The sequence below is a fragment of the Maylandia zebra genome, linkage group LG6 (assembly GCF_041146795.1).
Source record: "Maylandia zebra isolate NMK-2024a linkage group LG6, Mzebra_GT3a, whole genome shotgun sequence".
NCBI classification, from domain to species: Eukaryota; Metazoa; Chordata; class Actinopteri; order Cichliformes; family Cichlidae; genus Maylandia; species Maylandia zebra.
Window position 1 is genome coordinate 11,805,532 of NC_135172.1, and position 22,211 is coordinate 11,827,742.

At 40.9% G+C, this 22,211-nt stretch overlaps 2 protein-coding genes and 1 long non-coding RNA gene across 3 annotated transcripts; all 3 read right to left on the bottom strand.

The window, feature by feature from the left end:
• Positions 1-5,804: 5,804 nt before the first annotated feature.
• Positions 5,805-8,442, bottom strand: LOC101464227 (uncharacterized). The gene is made up of 4 exons (XM_076885456.1): positions 8,285-8,442; positions 6,541-6,874; positions 6,392-6,449; positions 5,805-6,278 (listed from the first exon to the last, which is right to left on the bottom strand). Exons 1-4 carry the CDS (start codon positions 8,391-8,393, stop codon positions 6,045-6,047), a joined length of 735 nt encoding a protein of 244 aa, XP_076741571.1. The 5' UTR covers positions 8,394-8,442; the 3' UTR covers positions 5,805-6,044.
• Positions 8,443-8,480: 38 nt separating this feature from the next.
• On the bottom strand, positions 8,481-11,232 carry LOC143419140 (uncharacterized). The gene is made up of 7 exons (XM_076885457.1): positions 11,119-11,232; positions 10,602-10,907; positions 10,294-10,527; positions 10,096-10,200; positions 9,775-9,987; positions 9,349-9,690; positions 8,481-8,564 (listed from the first exon to the last, which is right to left on the bottom strand). The coding sequence occupies exons 1-7, from the start codon at positions 11,222-11,224 to the stop codon at positions 8,512-8,514; spliced, it is 1,359 nt and encodes a 452-aa protein (XP_076741572.1). The 5' UTR covers positions 11,225-11,232; the 3' UTR covers positions 8,481-8,511.
• A 9,312-nt stretch (positions 11,233-20,544) lies between these two features.
• Positions 20,545-21,573, bottom strand: LOC143419141 (uncharacterized). Its single transcript, XR_013099118.1, has 4 exons — positions 21,260-21,573; positions 21,044-21,101; positions 20,694-20,827; positions 20,545-20,588 (listed from the first exon to the last, which is right to left on the bottom strand). It is a non-coding gene; the product is annotated as an uncharacterized LOC143419141 (long non-coding RNA).
• Positions 21,574-22,211: the final 638 nt, after the last annotated feature.

The following is a 22,211-nucleotide window of genomic DNA, read 5'->3' on the forward strand; positions in this document are numbered from 1 at the left end:
TGATAAAGGAATCAAATATTTAGAACATATACTAGAAGGAACAGAATTTATTTCATTTGACGGACTAGTTACACAATATGGGATCAACAAGAAAAGATTTTTAGAATATCAACAAATTAAATCCATAGTAAAAAAGAAATTTAAACCGGGTCAAGTTGAACTACAAACACCACCAAGTGTGGTTCAATTTCTTACTCTTAAACCCCCCAAATTACTATCCAAAATATACAGAATGCTTTCTAAAACAGATGAATCAATATCACTTCCTATTGCAAAATGGGAAGCGGATTTATCAGTTAACTTAGACCTAAACTTCTGGTCTCAGATTTGCTTAAAAACCTTTCATCTAATTAGAAATCCCAGTCTTCAATTAATTCAATACAAAATATTACATAGAGTGCACTATACAGGTCATCGGATGTTCAAGATGGGCTTTTCGTCTACCAACAACTGCTCACACTGCCAAACCAATTCACCGGACAATTATATCCACGCTCTTTGGTTCTGTCCACCAGTTCAGAAGTTTTGGCGCGAGATATGTGAAGACTTATCGAAGTGGGGGAAACACCACCTGGGTCTGGGTGCATGGGCAAGGGCACCTAGACCCGGTTTGTAGAGTACGCTTGGGGAGTGTGATCGTGTGTACAACGTCTCTTTATGTCTGTCTCCACGTTGGTTGAGTGTGGAGTAAGTGCATATGAGAGCATGAGGGTGGGAATGGATGTTTGTATCTGTGTGTGCCTGTATGTCTGTGTCTATATGTCAGGTTGGGTGTCAGGCGCCACCTCTCTGGGGACATCTCAGGCCCTCCAAGGTTTGGAGGCCTATCTCCCCCTACCACCACTTCCCCTGCCAGTGGCGGACCCCCTCAGACATCGGTCCGTTGGTGGTTCTTTGTGTCCGGGGATGGGCGTCCAGGTACACACTGGCTCACTCCTTGGCGGCCGCTTATCGGGGCCTGGAGCCTGGGGCTCGCTCGGGCCACTTCGGAGGTGGGGTGCCCCCGGCCTCTCGGCCTGGGGCTGGGTCACTCAGGCGCAGCTGGCTGCCGGCGGAGCTCACGGGCGCGTCACTGCAACTCCCCCTGGCTTCTGCTCCGCGGCTGCTGAGTGAGCCCTCATCTGGGACTCTCCTCAGCTCTTTCCGGGACAGTGGCGCAGCTGCCCCTCTGTTGGTCTTCCTTGGTCTCTTGTGTTCTGGGGGCCTCTGGATGTCTGGAGTTTTGATCTCCTCCACACCTGTTTCACGCCCTGGAGGACGGGGCTGTGGCCCCCCCACACCCTCTAGCAGATTATTACATGAAGGAACCTTTTAAAAAACAAAAAACAAGCGCGTCCATGCTCACAGGTGTACACACGGTGATCACACCCACAAACTACACCCTTTTTGGCTCCTACCTCAAAGCACACTGTGTTCTGTTGATCTTATGTGCTGCACAATAATGTTTAACATTTAGTATTTACTGTAATATTCCCATATATCATTGTGATGTTGTTTATTCTATTACTCTTGTTCTCTTCTGCTTGCTTTCTTTTTTCTTTCTCAGCAGGTGATCCAGGTGATTGATATATGCATTTTTTTTCTCTGCCCGTTCTGTTGGTTTTTGTCTTTTGCCCTTCTCCCCCGTCCCTCTTCTCAGCTGTTTCTCTTTCCCTCTTTCTTTCTCCCCTTCTTTCCCCCAGTCAAGTCTGTCCCGTATTCAGTAAGTGAAAATAAAATAAACAATAAAAGGTGAATCAAATGGACCATTACGGCAAGGCTGGGATGGTCAGTTTGGTAAAGTAAATCCGTTGGGCATCTTTCTTTGCCTTTAGACAACAATTCTGATGGCAAAAGAGCCAAACGGGACAGGCCAAAAAAAAAAAAAAAAAAAAAAAGTTCATTCGCATGTAGATTGCAAAATATATGACGATGATACTGATAAAAAAAAAAAAAAAAAGAATAAAGTGATATTGATTCATTACAATCCTGTGTCGATTTGTGAATTAACGTTATTATGCCTGAAACGCCAGCATCTCAGCTTAAACCTCACAACATGTCGTCAAACACCATACAGCTAAAACAGTAACTGGGAGCAGGTTTACGGATTCTGCATACAAACGTGAACACAGAGCGCGGACCCGACGCGTCAGAATCAGATTTTGGTGTGTCGTCGGGTCCGCGCTGTGTTTGCCTCTTTTTTTTCCGTTGGCTTCTGCAGCTGCAGGTTTCATAACTCTCTGTTTACATCTCTAATGAAGTCTCACATGTGTCAGCTTTCTTTTAATAGATACAAAATTATGGATATATACTGATACATGACCAGAATTGTAATATTTCTGACTGGGGCAAAACTTTCCAGATTCCAATCATATTGAATCGGATCCTGTATCGAATCAAAATGATTCTACAAATCAGTAACGATGCAGCCGTACTCAGCCCCCTAAGCATTTTCCCTTTCCAGTTCACAATCAATCCTACCCCTAGGTCAAAAATATGTATGGGACAATTGGCCTCATCTAATATTTTGTATGAACCTGTCCAGCTGTCCAGTGATTGAATGACAAGTAGATGGTGGAAGGACTCCACAGCAGGGGCATACTCCATAATGTGCTGTGCGTTATCATATGTATAATGTATATATTGCTCACTTATTGTATTTACCAACATCAAGGAGTTATGAGCAAAGAAAGGCCACACCATAGTGCATGTTTAAATAAGGATAGTTTATTGATCAACATGTATTACGCAAATACGCATTACATTTTTTCAGCCCCCCAATCGAGACAACAAAACCAATTACATGTTCAAAGCAACGGAACGGTGGCCCAATATCAGAGAGAACTCCACTCTTGAGTGAGCAGTGATGATTGAGCAGTCCGTTTTATTTTGCAGATTCAAGCTGCTCTTCAAAATATTCGCCACCAGATGTCACCGGAGAGGACTGTGTTGAAAAGCTTCGAGTAATGAACCATTTTTCGATACAAGCTTCAGTGCTTCGGAAAGCTTCATTTGGCCATCACTACCCTGCAGGTTTTAGATGTGTCCTCAAACCAACACAGCTGATTTAAATGGCTAAATTAGCTCCTCAACATGTCCTTGAGGCCTGGTGACAAACTAATCATGTGATTCAGGTGTGTTGACCCAAGGTGAGATCTAAAACCTTTCGGGGGCACCGGCCCTCATGGCCTGAGATTGCCTACCCCTGGACTAACCCATTCTTCCACTCTCAGGTAAATTCTTAAATCCCAACCTTCCACCACAGTTTACAATATATAAATTAGAATAAATAAATACATAAGTACATTTCACATTTTCATATTAATAAATATTCCACACTTTAATTTTACACCAAACCCAATATTATAAAAACCCAGAAACCCCAAGCACAAAAAGATTCATCACACTCTCTTTAACAATGGTCTCTCCCGGAACCTTTAAATGGTGTCTGAACCCCCGGGGAAACATTTGTCCAAACACCTTGAAGAGGACACAGGCAAGAAAGGTGACAATAATAATAATGTTTTGGATTTATATAGCGCTTTTCAAGGCACCCAAAGCGCTTTACAATGCCACTATTCATTCTCTCTCGCGTTCACACACTGGTGGAGGCAAGCTACGGTTGTAGCCACAGCTGCCCTGGGGCAGACTGACAGAAGCGAGGCTGCCATATGGCGCCATCGGCCCCTCTGGCCAACACCAGTAGGCGGTAGGGTAAAAGACTTGTGTCCTTGGGTAAAGCGACTTGCCCAAGGACACAACGACCAGGACAGAGAGTACAGGGATCGAACCGGCGACCTTCCGGTTACAGATGTGCTTCCCAACCCCCTGAGCCACGGTCACCCACGTGATGAGTAATCATTATCTTACAAACACTTATTTGCACCACTTTTATTCCTAGATTTCACACACACTTGCATTAGTTTTCCTTACTGCTTAATCACAATCTCAATCACCATTCTTCTCTCCTGACAGACAACCACCACATTCCTTGATGAGGAGCAGATGAGCAGGATCTGAAATAAGGCTACCAACTGATTTTAAAATTCCCAATAAATAGTCAATAAATATTTAAATTTAAACTTCTTGTGTGCAAATCCATGCTTAAAGTGCAATGCTAAATAAAGTGCTTGATAAGGTGCTTTTAATAAAGTGAAAGGTGTGCTCTAAAGTGCTATACAGATAATATAATATAAATGAATGTAGTAAGGGAGTCCTCTTCCTTACAAAAGGATATCCAACGACGGGAGGGGAGGATCACTGTCCCTATATAAGGTACATCCAATCTGCATTGGGTCTCTCTCTCTCTCTCTCTCTCTCTCTTCTGCTTCTGCTGCTTTGTTCCTGTCAGTCTTTGTCTGTATTTTCTGTTCGTGCTTTAAGGCTCTGCACCGCGCGGTTGCCTCACTTTTTTGTTTGCTTGCTTTCTATGTGTTCCAGTGTTCCAGAGAATCATTATGAGTGATTTGAATTTAATTGGATCTGAATTTTTGAATTTATCGGCTTCAAAACACAAGGATCTGAGGAGTTCTGCAGGTTTTTTTTATTTTATTTTTTTAGCAAAATCGGTTTTTATTTTGCTCTCTTCTGGCTACTGAGTCCTGTCTCAATATGCGTACTTGTGCATCCTTGCGTTCTCGTGTACTCGTGATACGTCATCAGTCGGAGACCAAGTACTGTTCCAATTCAAAGTATGCATCAAGCCGAGAACGCGAAAAAGTCCCGGATGTTTTCTCGCTCCGCCTGTTTTATCGAGCATGCATCGGTGGTGACTTGTGTGGACTTGGTACAGCTAAATATCCCAGAATGCATTTCATTCAAAACTCAAACGCGGCAATGGCAGACGAGCAGGGCTGAAAACTTTTAAATATTTCTCTTGCTGGGTCACAAAATAAACTTTTAAGTTATTTTCAAGCAAGAATGTAGCTGTGTAAGCTTCAAATATCTGCTCGATTTATCAAGATATCATATATTTCCAAACGTGCTCTGACGTTTTCAGAGACGTCTGTGACCCGCCAGCTCCATAGCAGACAGTGAGGTCGAGGATCACTAGAGCCGGCGAGAACAGCGGACTCCTGGCACATAATTTTCAACCCCTACGCAGTCTTTTCGCTAGTCAGGTTAAACAAACCCCAGCAGCTGTCTATTGTACTAAAATAAAAATAAAGGCGTTCTAACATCTCACCTGCTTGTTTTTATTAAGACATACATGCACACTATTTTTATTAATAGAGATTTTGCTACTGAGGTTAAACATGATATATAAGTAACTTAGATCACTTCTAAATGTTAATGTTTGGTTTATTTCAGTGTTCAGTGGCAAGTCTGGTCTCGCCGAGAACGCGAGTACATACTTGCCAGTACAGTACAGTACCAGTGGCAAAAAGCAGTGCTAGGTGGTAATACGCTGTCTAACAGCTTGGATAGACTCCAGCCCCTCCTCAAAACTAAAATGGACGGATGAAGTATGCCGTCTGGAATAATATTATAAAATTGTCTAGGAACGAACTCAAACATCTAAAATCGTAAAAATGCTTCACATCAAAACTAGACTATCTAAAATCAACAAATGTAAAACTATACAAATGTGTTTAATATATAGCTCTGAATGAATTCTGCAATTTTGCATTGTGACAATATCACGGGCTATAATGCAGGGAGATTCGCAAACATGTCAGTGTCCTCTGCTATAACAGCACATCTATACACACGAGGGGCATCCCCACAGCAAACATTACAGGTGTTGTATCCCTTCTTTCTTGGAGCTATATTGTTTTTACACCCTCTCATTGTGTGTAATTGCTCTCAATGTCAGAAGAGGGAGACAAAAGGCAGATTAACTTTTACTATGATTGTTTCTTTTTTTTTACATGACCATGAATTATTACATTAACACGAGTAACATACGAAGCCAATCAAACTGGCTAATCTAGTTGTGTTGAATACAGAAAAAAAATGTATAAATAATGTGAAATATAGATTCAAGTACAACGCACAAACATTTAAATGAGAGGTGCAGAGGTTTGTTAAAAGGCTTGTTCGCCGCAGTGTACGTCTGCAGGTCTTTAAGTGTCATCTGTTTCTGTTGAAATGACAACAGATTCTCCATCAGAGCTCGTTTCATGTCTAAACTTCACAGCAGCATAATCAGCATGCTGCTCTTCTCTTGGCTGAAGTGTCTCTATGGTGGAAAAAAGAGGATCTGTGTGGTTTTTGAAGAAGTGAACTTTGCTGTAGAGGACTTCATCCTCCACCTGTGGCTGAGCTAAGACGTCTTCACATGCAGGATCAGGATTTAGCTGAGAACAAAAAGCGATACATCATAATTCACTTAAAGATTTGACTCCTTTGACTCTGTAAGAAAGATCATTCAGTATGAAAATGTGTTTTCCAACTCCACAGTAATCTTTACCTCCACTATGTTGTTTGATGTTTCGTTTGTGGAAGACTGACTCGTAGTCCTCTTTTTTCTGGTTATTGAAAGTAATAAACAGAAAAAATAAGTGAGTTCATGCCAGAGATAAAATGTTGTCACTTTGAATCAAACACACTGTTGCGTACCTAATCAAAAAGAAGAAAAAGAGAACTATTGAAACCAGAACTATTACAGAAACTCCTCGTGTCCTTCCTGTGATACTTTGGACAGTGAGAGTCTTTGGAGCAGAGCTGATATCTTTGTTGGTTTTCACAGCACAGGAGTAGCTTCCTGCATCCTCCCTGCTGACTGGGTCTAGGATCAGATGCTTGATCTGGTTCTCTCTCGGGGTCAGAGGTCGACTGTTCAAGTACCAAATGTAGTTTGTGTTGTCAGTCAGAGGACAGCTGGTGCTGCAGGTCAGTGTGACTCTCTGACCCTCTGTCACCACTGCAGAAGGACTCATCTTCACTCTCAGCTCTGAAACAGGAACATTAATAATGACAGATGTTATATGTTAAGATGAAACATTACACAATTGCAACATGTGCTAGAGACTGAATCTGAGTGAGTTAAGCCAAAAAGCAGACTCTTTAATCCCCCATGCACTGATAAAATCTAACATTGACTTAAGTTCTGTACTTTTATGACATTTACGAGGGAATAGTTGCTTTTTTAAACTCCACTCCATGTACAATGTATGACAGCCTGAGTTAATATTTACTTTAAGGTTTATCCTACCGTTGCATCCTGCCTGTCCAGTTGCTTCTTTTTTTGTGGGTCTCCGCCTTGACTTTTGTCTTCAGTAACTGAAACTTGCATTGTGCTTTGGGTCTTTATGTCATGATCTTTGGTTTTATACTCAGTGTTTTCTGTTTTGGACTCAGTAAATTTTCTGTCTGACTTCGTTCTAGTTTTAATTTAAACATTACATTTGCTTATGTTCAGTCGTCAATCTTGTGTTGTATTCAAGATTTCTTTGTTAGATATTCTCAAGTTTTTCCTGCCCTCCTATGTTCTCTTTGCCTCGTCTGTGTTTCTTTTATGTTTCCTATGTTTCCCATGTTTAGTCAGTTTTAACTTTGTGTTTAATTTGCCCTGTCTAGTTTGTGTTTCAGTCAGTGTTAGTCTCCTGATTTATTTTGATAGTTTTTTGTCCTGTGTGTAGTGTTCAGTTTTGCTTCCATTGTCATTGGGCTGACTTATTTGACCTGTGCATTGTTTTGCCCAGTTGTGTATTTCCTGTCAGCTAGTCAGTGTCTGTGTTTCAGTTAGTTTACTCAAGCTGTGCTCTGCTTCTAATTTTATTTCAATCTGAGACCCATCTCCACAGTGACATCTGCTGGCCAAATTGACTATCGCCACAAATTGATAATGCTGTTTTGTGAAACAAGGATGCAGACAAGCACAATTCTAAACAAAAATACTTATTAAACCAGACTGTCAATGATGGTGAATAACACATGTTTTGGAGAAATCCCCACACAAACATTGCAAATTGAGACTGTTAGAGACAGCTGCTGGCTTTGATCGTAATAAACAATAATTTGCTTTATAAAGTAAAACATATAGAGAAAAAGTTGCTGTATTTAATCTAATAATCACAAGTTTTCAGCTGTTTTTGTCTCAGTCAGCTTTGTTTTTTACTCACAGGACTCAAACTCTGGATGTGTTATCACCTTTTTAATTTTGTAGGAGGCTCCTAGCCGCCACCTGGCTCTGAGGGTATTGTTAACGAGTGACAGGAGAAGAGAGCAGGAGATCAACAGACAGATTGGTGCTGTGGCTGCAGTGATGCAGACCCTGCACCAGTCTGTTGTGGTAAAGAGAGAGCTGAGAGAGCTTAGCGAAGCTCTCAATTTACTATTAAAACTACGTCCCTACCCTCACCTATGGTCAGCAGCTGTGAGTAGTGACCAAAAGATTGAGATCCAGAAATGAGCTTCCTCTGAAGGGTGGCTGGCCTCTCCCTTAGAGATAGGGTGAGAAGTTCAGTCATCCGGGAGGGTCTCAGAGTACAGCCACTGCTCCTTCACATCGAAAGGAGCCAGTTGTCCCACCGGGAGGACCCAGGAGCCCTGGAGCGGACCCAGGACACGCTGAAGAGATTACATCTCTTAGCTGGCCTGGGAACGCCTTGGTGTTCCCCTGGACAAGCTGGAGGAGGTGGCTGGATGGATGCATAGATGGATGGATGATAGATAAGAGTTTGTGTCAGGTAAGGTTTACACACAGTCAATCAACGGTAGAAGGGGGCGTAGCTTTAGCTTTTATTTTTAATAATTAAAAAACTACTTAAATGAAAATACTAAATGTCTTTTCCTTCTTTAAAAAAAAGTTAACATTTATCAAAATTTTATTGGTGAATTGTAACACTCCATTTCATGCACATCTTTAAACCATCCTCTGCTGAGTGACCTCTGAACCACGAAGAAACTTTCCTTAACTTTATACTGCTGTGAGTCAGAGCTGAAAACTGTTTTATTTTCTTCTTGAAAGCAGAGGTGTTTTTTTTTATATTTAACAGCAATCGAGAGCAAAAATATTGATGAAATAATATGAGTATTATTGATGAGTATTATTTTCTTTTATAAACAGAACCTGTAGTATCAAAACAGTAATTCAATAAATAGAAATAGCTCTGAAGCAGCAGGTATGCCACCTGTTGAAACTGTGGTGAAGGGCAGTTTGTCTGAACACCTTTGGACCCGACTGTATATAATATTAAAACTATTATGATTATCTACAATAGAAGCCAACTTTTACTTTTGATATTTTAACTAAAGTTATGTTTCATAAAATGCACATGATTTTAATTAAAAGCAAACTTTTTCATTGTAAGGGAATATTTTAACATTATTAAAGAACAAAGAAGGCTCTGAATATTTCTTCCACCTCTGCTCCTGTTCAGACATTAATAAGTAAAGTCTGCTGAGTGAGGAGTTTAGATTTACCTGTGACAATCAAAAAGACTCCAGGCAGATCAGACTGTGTCCATCTTTCATGATCTCTCTTGAATCTGAATGTGTATCCTCCTGAGTCATTCTTCTTCAGGTTGTTGATGGTCAGGATGTGTTGGTTCTTCATGTTGTCCTGATATTCCACACGACCTGCAGCCTCAATCAGCTCTTCAACTTCCACTTTATCTTTTCTCCATTTTTTACTCCAACATTTGAACTCTGGCTTCATGTTATCAGGATGTGAGTATTCACTTGTGATGTTGACTGAAGATCCTTCCAGAGCACAGATTCTCCTGCTGACATAATTCACTCTCCAGCAGTTTTTATCCTGAACACCTGAAATATAGATGGATTATGAAATGACTGACTGGTCTATATTTCAGGATGTCAGTGAATCAATAATTTTTTTTTAACACATACAAACTTCTGTAGATTGAAGACGTTTGTGGCTTTTAACTGCACAAGAAAATGTGCCTCTTGAAGAGTTTTGAACTGAATAATGTTGATTCTCATAATAGTTTTGTTTGTTGTGATACCACATGAAAACAGTTTGATCATCAGTCAGGTTACAGCTGGTGTTACAGGTCAGTGTGACAAACTCTGAGATGGAAGAAGCTCTTTGAACATGAACCTCTGTTGAAAAAGGATAAACACACTGCTTGTCACTATATTTGATATAATCATACATCTTATTTAAGACATATACATGTATTGTTGCAACAAATATGATATAAACTTCACCTCTGGGGTAGGTGATGGAGCACGGCTTATCCACTAATGTCTGTTTATAAGAACAAATGTTTCCATAAGCATAAGAGAGACTGAAGCATGTCTGTGTGATGGAATCTGAACAAAAAGACATGATGTTAAATATTTGTACTGAGGTCATTTTCACAGGGTTTAGCTGGAGAGTCTGTAGCAACAACAGTCATGACTCACCCACAGAGACTTCAGGGGCTCTGAGATGCTCGTAGCCTTTGACAGCACAGGAGTATGTGACTGCTTCCTCACTGCTGAGCAGCTCTTGGTACCAGGGAGACCAGTCCTCATAGAGAAACTCTCTGTTCTTGTACCAGATGTAGGCTGCAGGCTTTTCAGTCAGAGGACAGCTGCTGCTGCACATCAGTGTTACTGTCTGTCCCTCTGTGGCAGGAATCACCTTTACCTGCAGCTCTGAGAGGATGATGGAGAACAACTTATACAATGATGTCATTTGGAAAGTAAGTAATAAGTAAAAGTCACTGTACCTGCAACAACTTGAAGAGTAATTCTGTTGAGCCAACAGAGTTGTGGACTGTCTGTAGTATTCATACAGCAGTAAGCGTTTGCATCACTCTCTCTTAGATCATTGATGGTTAAAGTTGGGTTTTTCTCTTCAGACATGTTGTACGTTACACGTTGTCCATCCACAGAGAGCTCACTCTGAATGTACTTGTTACCATCCCAGTGTATAGTGAACCATTTTCTGTTTGAAGTCAGATGTTGATGTGAGCAGTGCAGATCCACTGATGAACCTTTGAAAGCACAGATCCTGGTTTCTCTTCCATTAACACCTTTAACAAAAGGGAGTTAATAAATGTTTTTATCTTATTAATATGTCTTTGTTAGTAATCACTTAATAATTTTCAGTACTTTAAATTAGGAACTAATCTAATCTAAAATTTCTCATCTGTTAAAAAATTTCTCAACTTTTTTTAAACTTTTGACTTAAGTTAATATTAACTAATGATTTTTACATAAGAACTCATAAATAATTTCAGATACCTGAAATGTAAAAGATGAGACCCACAAGCAGACGACCAGCATCTCTCAACTCCATTGTTTTAGTCCAGACTTTGAGCATAAAGCTGACAGTAAAAGCTTGAACCATGAAGACAAAGTAAGTCATCGGTCAAACTAAACAGCACTCTTTGTCTGAGCGAAGGGTGAGGAGGGGGGAAGGGGGGGTGGCTGCTGTCTGCTACTCATGTTCTTTGGTTTCACATGTCGTGCATCTTTGAAACTAAAAGTAAACTTGCTTCCTCTTTCTTTAAATCTTTTGCATTCATTTTATGCTTTGTTAGCATGAGTGATATTTTAATTTGCATCAATTGATTTCCTATATAATGATTCTTTTGTTTTACTTACTTGATGCATGCAGTTGTGATTTGAATGTGTTAAATCTTCCGTTTATTAAATATATTGAAGTTGTTCAACAGGAAGTTGTGGAGGTGTTAAACTGCTGAGCATGTTTGAGTATAACAGTTTAAAATGTAAACACACAGCTGGAGTGATGTAGACATAATTCTATTGCCATTTTTATCTTTTCTTTTTCAAAATATTAAACAATGTGATATGGGAAACACGTTATTTAAAATATCCTTAACGAGTGTTTGAGCTCTCAGATTGAATTGTATTTTCCATTTCCATGAACGTTTCCTTTTACAGTACAGATCCTGGTTTTTGTGTAAAGCTGACAGTAAAACTTTCAACCAAAAGACAAAAAGAAATGCATTAGTCAAACTAAACACTCTTTCTCTGCAGACTGATGGGTGAGGGTGACAAACACCTTTTTTTTCTTTTCTTGTAAGAAGGAACTGGTTTCACACTTTGTACAGCTTTGACACTAAAACTGACTTTCTTCCTCTTTGTCTCTTGCCTTCTTGTATGCTTGTATGCATATCCATATGCAACCAGTGTTTGAGTTGTCTGATTGAATTGTATTCTGGCTTTGAAGAGTTAACCTTAATTTATTATTGTTGCTTCACTGTAGTGGTTGAACTTGTCACTTACTGCAGACTTGGTTATTCCTGTTTCTTTAATGTCACTGCTGAGTGTGGCTCAACAGTCAAAACTTGTGGAAGGCTTTAATCTTTTTTAGCCGCACCCAGAAAGGATAAATGGAATTCAACAAAATGAAATGAAACACTATCATACATAGTGGAGCCAGTTGAGGTGGTTTGGGCATCTGACAAGGATGCCACCTGGGCGCCTCCTGGGTGATGTGTTCTGGGCATCTCCCACCGGGAGGAGGCCCCGGGGACATGCCAGGACAAACTGGAGAGATTATATCTCTTGGGTTGCCTGAGAACACCTTGGTGTTTCCCCGGACAAGCTGGAGGAGGTGGCTGGGGAGAGGGAGGTCTGGGCTTGTCTGCTTAGGCTGCTGTCCCCCGGGGACCTGGCCTCGGATAAGCAGAACAAGATGGACGGATGGACTATCATATATTCTTTAATGAAAAATAAGTACTGTACTTGTTCCTGTGTCACCTTCAAGATGAAACTAGATAATTTTGGGGGACTTCTTGAAGTTGCTTAGCAGTTTAGGACATGTCCACCAGAGGACACCATTAGCTCTTCATCTCAGCAACATTTTGAATTGTTCTCTGCTACTTCTTGTCAAGTTCACAGTACAAGATAAGTGAGGTGCAAATATCTGCAGTTATTTCATTATCTTATGTTGAAAGTTTTCAGTAGCTTTTTTCTTCTTTTTTTTACATTTTAAATGAGTATGTAAAAAATATTGGATCAGTAGTTATAGTGTAAATAATCAAGCTTAAAAGGAACCAATTTTACTTGTATTTATTTTCTATCATTTGTATACTGTTACAGTGGTGGATGCCCAAGATTTAAATAATAAATTCAACATGTATACAAATAATCCCTATAAGTCAAAAGCTCAGGTTTCGGCCTTTTTGCCTTGATTTTGGATAGTTTTTCTTGTCTCTAATCAGATTATCAGCTCCACTTCTTGAACAAATGCTAATAATTAGAATTTTTACAGGTAATATTTAACAAATCATGCTGTATTTTCAAGAAGTCAGTTCCTTCAGTGTGTTTTACAGTAAAATAGAAATAACAACTTTAATACTTCATGTATATTGCATATGTATATGGTTCTTGCTGTTCCTAGGACTGCACTCTTCTGTACAGAAACCTCTGATGCTGTGCCTGGAATCTGCTGAAGCCACTCTTCCCAGTTTGGGGTGGCAGCTCCTCATGCTCCTATTACCATTGAGACCACTTTGGACTTTACCTTCGTAATCTCCTCCAGTTGGTCCTTCAGCCCCTGGTACTCCACGATTTCACTGTGTTTCTGCTTTCTTACTGTTAGCTGTGATTGACACAATTATCACAACTGTGGTCTTCTGGTCCTTGTAAAACAGATCTTGGCTAACAGTGCTTCATTCCCATGGCAATTGTAGATGTTTTTAAATGTTTTACTGTTACTATGTAACGGTTATCGTATATAGTAGTAAAGTAATTAATATTTAAACAATGCCAGGACTGAAATACTATCTTCTGTCATGACTTAAGTTGCTAGTTGATCAAGTTACCAGTAAAATGATTCATCGCAGCCACAGATTCACAGTAAATACCCCAACAAGCTTTAATGCATCTATAATAAATTATTTGCTGATTTCTGTGCGTCACTTAAACTGTATCACTAGTACTGACCCATGCTCAGTGTAAAATTAAATCCTACCTGTCTGAGCAAAGTCTGGCTCCTTTAATCCTGGATGAGAAACTGTGTGTCTGTGCTGAACCATTAATAAAATCAGGTTTGAGTCAGGCCGCTTTCAGTGGACTCTTTCTCTGTTGAAAAAAAAGGTTGGTCTTAATTTCAGATGGTAATAATTTGAGTTTTTACAGGTAGTATTTAACAAATCAACTAGTGTGTACAGCATCTTTTACAAAAGAACCCCCCATAAATAACAACTTATGAATAAAATTACATAATTTTAAGACATGATACCAAGCTCATAATACAGTCCATTACACAGTATGAGGTGTATTATAGAGTTGATTAACAATATATTACTTTGTAATTATGCACTATTCTTGCTTTAATAGTACGCCTGAAACTGACTATTATATTGGCTGTTATAAATGAGGTTTTGATTTGAACTTTGCAACAACGGAAATTCTGATTCGGTAATTCAACATATTTTCCTTTTTTCTTCATTTTTAAAATGAGGCAGAACAAGCATTCACAAACATGTTGATGCCCTCAACTCCACTACGCAATTCTATCTGCTTGCTGTTGGGACAAAGAAGAGCACCATCCACATTTTTTTTATTGACCTGGACAAGCAGGTCATACCATGCAAGTCAGTCCCGTCTGCCGTTGGGACATTGACTTCCTGACAGACAGGAAGCAACATATGAGACTAGGGAAGAATGTCTCTGACTCACAGACAATCAGCACTGGCTCCCCTCAGGGTGGTGTTCTTTTTCCTCTGCTCTTCTCCCTATACACCAACTGCTGTACCTCCAACCACCACTCTGTCAAGGTAATTAAGTTTGCAGATGACCGTTATTGGACTCATCTCGGACGGGGTGAGTCTGCTTACAGGATGGAGGCTGAATGTCTGGTGTTATGGTGCAGGCATAACAACCTGGTGTACTTCCTGAGTCAGCTAAAGAAATTCAACCTGCCAACATGGACGATGACGCAATTCTACACTGCAATCATCGAGTCCATCCTCACCTCCTCCATTGTGGTGTGGTATGCTGGAGCCACCACCAGGGAAAAACAGAGACTGCAGCATGTTGTGCACTCTGCTGACAAGGTGATTTGCTGCAGACTCCCATCTCTGCAGGACCTCTACACCTCCAGGACACTGGGGCGCACAACTGACCGGACAAGGTCTGTTTGACCTGCTTCCCTCAGGCAGCAAGCTTCGGTCCATTTGGACCAAAACCTCTCGCCATAAGAACAGTTTCTTCCCCTCTGCTGTTGGACTCATGAACAATAACCATAAGACTGTTCCCACCACTTGCTCTAATTCAAACACATGACCCCTGTATTGTGTTCTCTACACCTGTTGCAACTTTGCACTGATCATCACCTGTGTTCATCTATATATCAATCTGCTTAGCACTTTTTATTTTTATTTAAGTGTTTGTCTTAATGTATGTCTCACACAAAGTACCGCAGCAATTTCCTAATTTTGTAAATCTGCTCAATGTACTCTCTAGAAGTTTTCCATGATATTTATCTGTAGTGAGCTCAGGTTTAGAGACAAACCACATACCAGTACTTGTTTGAAATAGAATACATATGAACCCACACGGCTTAATTTGAACAGTCACAACATTTATTATGTTCTATGTTAAGAAAACGTCACTCAAACACAAGTAGTTGTTTTCTGCCATCTTTCAGTTGTGACATATGTTTCAATAACATGTATTTTATAACTAAAAAGTTCAAGATTAATTTATTCTGTAATTTGTGTTGCAGAGTATGAAAACCACTGGCAGATCCACCAAATGTGGTGTCCCTGCTGTGATACTGAAGTTAGTTCAGTCACTAAACCTATCAGAGAAAAAGGCCCTTTAAATCACTATGGTAACAAAGTTACTTTAGTAAGCAGGAAGTGTGTCAATATTGGAGCAGAGATCAGTTGTGTGGGTCATAGGTAGGTGCAATCTGCTATAACGGGCTGAGATGTTTTCATAAATGGGACCAGGGTTCACCTGAGGAGGAAGACAAACAACATACTGGGTTATAGGTCATTTTTCTCCTCTCCTACAAATTCCAAAGCACATACAAACTCCAAAGCACGTACAAACTCCAAAACACATTTCTAGCGTTAACTGAACTTCCAAAACAGAGCTACCTAGATCACTTATATTACACAATTGAAGGCATATGTGTATTGTTTGTGTATTTATACGCAAACGCTCATATATATTCAAATAATTTAAATAAATGTTCATTTACCTGTTACTACCACACACCAAATCTGGTCGTTGGTACTTCATGGCTTGTGTAGCCACTAGATAACAAAACCTCAACACTGCGCCAAGCATCCTGGAGCACTTCTGTTGTGTATTGTTGTTTTTACGTGCTTCAGGGTTTGTACGTGCTTCGGAGTTTGTACGTGCTATGGAGTTTTTACGTGTTTTGGAGTTTGTATGTGTTTTGGAGTTTGTACGTGCTTCGGGGTTTGTACATGCTTTGTCTCTAGTGGCCACACCGTAAATATACTTTTATTTATTCACTCCACATAAAATGTAATAAATAAATCATATAATACAAAAAGCAACTATTTTCAAATTTTAACTATTTAAATCTTCAGCTTTTTCCTTTTAAACAAATTCAAAGTGAAACAACACAAAACACTGCAAACCACAACACAATTAAATATAAATTTAAATATGAAAACAAAAAGAAGATGCACATTCTCTGTCATATGGGCCTGCATGGATAAACTTTCTGAATCCTTTATCATCCGCAACTGAAAATAGTTGTGGATGATTACTATACCTTTCTAATGTGACGTTGTTGTCCCCGCTCTGTTCCTGTGCTACTGCGAGTGTAACTACTGCCCCTCCCCCTTCTTTCCAGCGCAAAGCACAAGGCTCGTGTGCGGAGTGAAGCGGAAAAAAAGTGCGAGAGAGAGGGTGAGAGAAAGAAAAAAAAACAACAACCCATGGCTCCCAATAAGGAGCCGGATCACGTCGTTCACTTCAAAGAGTCGGCTCTAAGAGCCGTTTCGTTCGTGACCGACACATCACTAGTCTGAATGGACCATGTTCACCACCTCCATTGCCAAAGTCGCAAGTTGGTTGGTGCCTGTCGTGGTGGTAACAACTGACAGGCAAAGCAGAACGTGGCAATGGCTAAAGCAAAAACTCGAGTGTGGGAGTAATTCGTAGAGGCCACGGAAAAAGACTTTCAGTCTGCCTAGAAGAGATTCTGGCAAACTGTCATGGGACTCAGAAGGGGAAAGCGGTGCTCTACCTCCCACGTAGCAAAATTGGTATGGCCCGGATCTGGCCCACACAATGTGCTTAAACACGGCCCACATACCTCAAAGAATGACGGCCCTTTGGTGGCCCAGATCAGATTTGCCAGAGGTGGCCCACTCATGGGCCAGAACAAGGCCAGTTGCAGGCACACTGGTGGTCCTGTGCTGGCCCATGTGTGGATTACTTCTGGCAAACCTGATCTGGGCCATATGTAAGTCGTGTGCAGCCAAAGTTGCAGACACACTGCTGGCCCTGTGCTGGCCCAGAACAGTTTAAACTCTGGCCCCAGATGTCAGCCTAATGTGTACCTTAATCAAGCCATGTAATAACAACATGTCCCGGAACATAATAGTGCAAAAGTAACATGACAAAACTCTGTTCAGACAGTGAATGGACTGATAGCCCTTTTTTCTACTCTCCCGGATTACATGCTGTATTCATCCAATCACACACTTTCTCTAAACTAAGTGCAAAATGGAGGAGCCAGGGATCAAACCACTAACATTCTGATCAGCAGGTGACCTGCTCTACCGCCTGAGCTACAGCTACCCAGTGGTGAATGTGAGTAAACCCTCACTAGGTTTTGGATAAAGTGTACACTCACAAACTTGTCAAACCTGCATTTGAAACGTTGGCTACCATAGCAGTATAGTATTGCAAGATGGCATTTGGGTCTTCTAACTAAAATAGGAAAATAGGAACATAAATAGTGCCATCATTGTCAGACCTGGCCCGCATCTGGTTGACATACATCCTGCCATGACACCAGTCAGTCAGAAGTACCAGCTTGATGCAGAATCCGGGCCAGACCTGTTTTCTATGAACCTGGGCCACAAAAACAAAACCACGATCGGGCCAGATATGGCATGCCATCACATAAACAGTGCATTCATTGCCAGACCTGACCCATATCTGGATGACATACCACTTAGCATGCCAGAAGTCAGCCAGCAGTGCCAGCTTGACACCAGATCCGGGCCAGACCTGTCTGCTATTTGGGCTGTACTGTGTATAGTGCAGATGGAGCACTGCTGACTATGACTGAGAAAATTGTCGGGTGGTGGAAGGAATACTTAGAGGACCTCCTTAATGGAGGAATCTGGGGATAAGGGGAACAATTCGCCTATCTCCGGGGGTCAGGTCACTGAGGCAATTAAACAACTCCTTGGTGCCAGAGCCCCTGGGGTGGATGAGGATTGCACTGAGTTCCTGAAGGCCATGGATGTTCTAGGGCTATCTTGGTTGACATGCCTCTACAATGTCGCGTGGAGATCAGGGGAGATACCTCTAGGTTGGCAGACCGCAGATCGGGATGGTGGTTCCCATCTTTAAGAAGGGGACTGTAGTGTGTTCCAACTATAGGGGGATCACACTCCTCAGCCTCCCTTGGAAAGTCTATGCCAAGGTGCTGAAAAGGAGAGTCTGGCAGATCCTGGCAGAGGGACACTGGACCAGCTCTTTATCCTCTCAAGGATACTTGAGGGTGCGTGGAAGTTTGCCCAACCAGTGTATATGTGCTTCGTGGACTTGGAGAAGGCATTCGACCGTATCCCTCGGAGTGTTCTATGGGAGGTGTTTCCAGAGTATGGGGTGTCTGGCCCATTGCTACGTGCCATTTGATTCTTATAAAACCATTGCAAGAGCTTGGTCTGCATTGTCGGCAATAAGTCGGACTTGCCCTTCGTCACCAATTCTGTTTATAATTTTTATGGACAGAATTTTTAGGCGTAGCCAAGTGGGGGAAGGCTTTTACTTGGGTGGTCTAAGAATCTCATCTCTGCTTTTTGCAAATGATGTGGTTCTGTTGGCTTCATCGGGTGATGGCCTCCAGCTCGCACCAGAACAATGCAGAGCCAAGTGTGAAGTGGTGGGAATGAAAATCAATACCTCCAAACCTGAGGTTATGGTCCTCAGCCAGAAAAGGGTGGAGTGCCCACTGACTGTAAAAGTGAAGCTCTCAATTTACCGGTCGATCTACGCCCCTACCTTCACCTATGGTCAGAAGCTGTGGGTAGTGACCGAAAGAATAAGATCGCGGGTACAAGCAGCAGAAATGAGTTTCCTCTGAAGGGTGGCTGGCCTCTCTCTTAGAGATAGAATGACAAGTTCAGGCATTTGAGAGGGGTTCAGAGCAGATCTGCTGCTCCTCCACATCGAAAGGAACCAGTAGAGGTGGTTCAGGCATCTGATAAGGATGCCTCCTGGGCCTCTCCTGGGTGAGGTGTAAGATCCCGGATAAGTGGAAGAAGATGGATGGATGGATAAATGGAGACTAATTGATATGAGAGCATGAGGGTGGGAATGGATGTTTGTATCTGTGTGTGCCTGTATGTCTGTGTCTATATGTCAGGTTGGGCATCAGACGCCACCTCTCTGGGGACATCTCAGGCCCTCCAAGGTTTGGAGGCCTATCTCCCCCCACCACTTCCCCTGCCGGTGGCAGACGCCCTCAGACATCGGTGCGTTGGTGGTTCTTTGTGTCCGGGGATGGGCGCCCATGTACACACCGGCTCACTCCTTGGTGGCTGCTTGTCGGGGCCTGGAGCCTGGGGCTCGCTCGGGCCACTTCGGGGGTGGGGTGCCCTCAGCCTCTGGGGCTGGGTCACTCTGGCACAGCTTGCTGCCGGCGGAGCTCATGGGCACGTCACTGCAACCCCCCCCCCCCCGGCTTCTGCTCCGCGGCTGCTGAGTGACCCCTCATCTGGGACTCTCCTCAGCTCTTTCTGGGATAGTGACGCGGCTGCCCCTCTGTTGGTCTTCCTTGGTCTCCCACACCCTCTAGCAGATCATTACATGAAGGAACCTTTTAAAAACAAGCGCGTTCATGCTCACAGGTGTACACACGGGTACTCACACACACAAACTACACCCTTTTTGGCTCCTACCTCAAAGCACACTGTGCGCTATCGATATTACGTGCTGCACAATAATGTTTAATATTTAGTATTTACTGTTATATTCCCATATCTCATCGTGATGTTTTTTATTGTATTGCTCTCGTTTTCTTCTGCTTGTTTTCTTTTTTCTTTCTCAACAGGTGATCCAGGTGATTGATATATGTATTTTTTTGTCTGCTTATTTAGTTGGTTTTTGTTTTTTTTGCCCTTTATCCCCGTCCCTCTTCTCCGCAGTTTTTTTTCTCCCCCTCTTCCTTTCTCCCTTTTCTTTTCCTCATTCAAGTCTGTCCCGTATCTAGCAAGTGAAAATAAAAAATAAATAAAATAAACAATAAAAGGTGAATCAAATAGACCATTACAGCAAGACTGAGATGGTCAATTTGGTAAAGTAAATCCGTTGGGTATCTTTCCTCACCTTTAGACAATAATTCTGATGGCAAAAGAACCAAACGGGACAGGCAAAAAAAAAGGAGACTAATTGATGATACATGAAGAAAATACCACAGAGGAGGGGATGTTTATATCTGAATTCTTTCCTCTACCTGCTCTTTATTGTCTGATGTTTCACTTCTTGGAAAGTGACTGGAAGTCGTCGTCATTCTAATTAAAAAAAAAAAGAAGAAAGAAATAATTTCCAAATCAACAAGAGATTTCAAATCATAGTTTGAATATGATGATTATAGCAAAAATAAAATGTGTATTTACTTAGTAGGCGATAACTCAATGATTGAGTAGGGGTCAATTTTGTTTTTCAAACTGCAACGCAGCCCGACATAGTAATGAGTATCCTGCTCTTCCGATTTAGCTGGAACATTTTTACCAATGAAATCAGGATAAATCTGTGGAGACAAGTAACAAATAGCTTCACATTTTATACATTTACATAAAGAGGTTATAATTCAGATGAAAGAGAACAGTGCAGTGGCTAAAATAACATGAGTTTGGGATACGGAGGAATGGATTAATGTGAAGAAAAACAAGGTGTTCAAGGGGCATTAAAAAAAAAAAATTCAGCTGTTATTGCAGCAGAATGTTTTTTGTTTCTCATTTTGTACCTGCTGTTTGTTGCCCAGTGTTGCACTTCTTGAAGGCTGGTTTGAAATCCTCTTTTTTCTGATTTGTAAAAAAAGAGCAAATATATATATGTATATGTATACACACACACACACACACACACACACACACACATATATATATATATATATATATATATATATATATATATATATATATATATATATATATATATATCAGATAAACGTATTGCTCACCTAACACACCAGCAGACAATGACAGGTATTAAAAGGAGCAGAGCTGCAGAAACTCCTGCAGCTGCTGGTATCCATGTTCCTGTGATACTTTGGACAGTGAGAGTCTTTGGAGCAGAGCTGATATCTTTGTTGGTTTTCACAGCACAGGAGTAGCTTCCTGCATCCTCCCTGCTGACTGGGTCTAGGATCAGATGTTTGTTCTGGTTCTCTCTTAGGGTCAGAGGTCGACTGTTCAAGTACCAAATGTAGTTTGTGTTGTCAGTCAGAGGACAGCTGGTACTGCAGGTCAGTGTAACTCTCTGACCCTCTGTCACCACTGCAAAGGGACTCATCTTCACTCTCAGCTCTGAAAGCAAGAAATCAGGGTAAGTGTTAATTTTTAGTCCAAACGTTTATTTCTGCACCACTACAGTTTTCCCTGATTTTTAATTGTCAAAATGAAGATATTTTGGAATTGAAATGAGACCTTTATGGTTTGGAAGTGCAGTTCTTGTGAATGCAAATATGCAAATAAAGAAAAGAAAAAAAGGATTCCATTAGCCAGAAATGTTATTATTCCAAATTTAACAACAGTATTTTTGTTTCTTTTTTTCTGACCTTTTTTAAAGTAATGTATGCTCATGGATGTCAAGTATGGAATGCCAGGACTGCCATAATGAATGAATTAAATACACCATTAAATAATTAATTAAATGTGGCAATAATTAATTAAAATTGGAATTAATTAATTAAATAAATAGTTATGACACATGTAATTAATTAATTATTGACACATTTAATTAATTATGTATGTATTTCACATTTTAATTAATTATTGACACATTCAATTAATTATTGACACATTTAATTAATTATTTAATGATATATTTATTTATTTCATTTTGGCAGTCCTGGCGCCTGGCTCTCATCTTGAAATAATTTTATCTGTCAGCCTCACCCATCAAACCCAGGG

Excerpts from the sequence above, each read along its gene's own strand:
- LOC101464227 (XM_076885456.1), bottom strand. The coding sequence starts at position 8,393 with ATGACTGAACTTCTCACCCTATCTCTAAGGGAGAGGCCAGCCACCCTT. Across the intron at positions 6,875-8,284 it reads CTCACAGCTGCTGACCATAG|AGCTGAGAGTGAAGATGAGT; the intron begins GTGAGGGTAGGG and ends TTCCTGTTTCAG. Across the intron at positions 6,450-6,540 it reads TTTTTCTTCTTTTTGATTAG|AAAAAAGAGGACTACGAGTC; the intron begins GTACGCAACAGT and ends TTCAATAACCAG.
- LOC143419140 (XM_076885457.1), bottom strand. The coding sequence starts at position 11,224 with ATGGTTCAAGCTTTTACTGTCAGCTTTATGCTCAAAGTCTGGACTAAA. Across the intron at positions 9,988-10,095 it reads CTCCATCACCTACCCCAGAG|AGGTTCATGTTCAAAGAGCT; the intron begins GTGAAGTTTATA and ends CTTTTTCAACAG. Across the intron at positions 9,691-9,774 it reads TCTTCAATCTACAGAAGTTT|GTGTTCAGGATAAAAACTGC; the intron begins GTATGTGTTAAA and ends TCTATATTTCAG.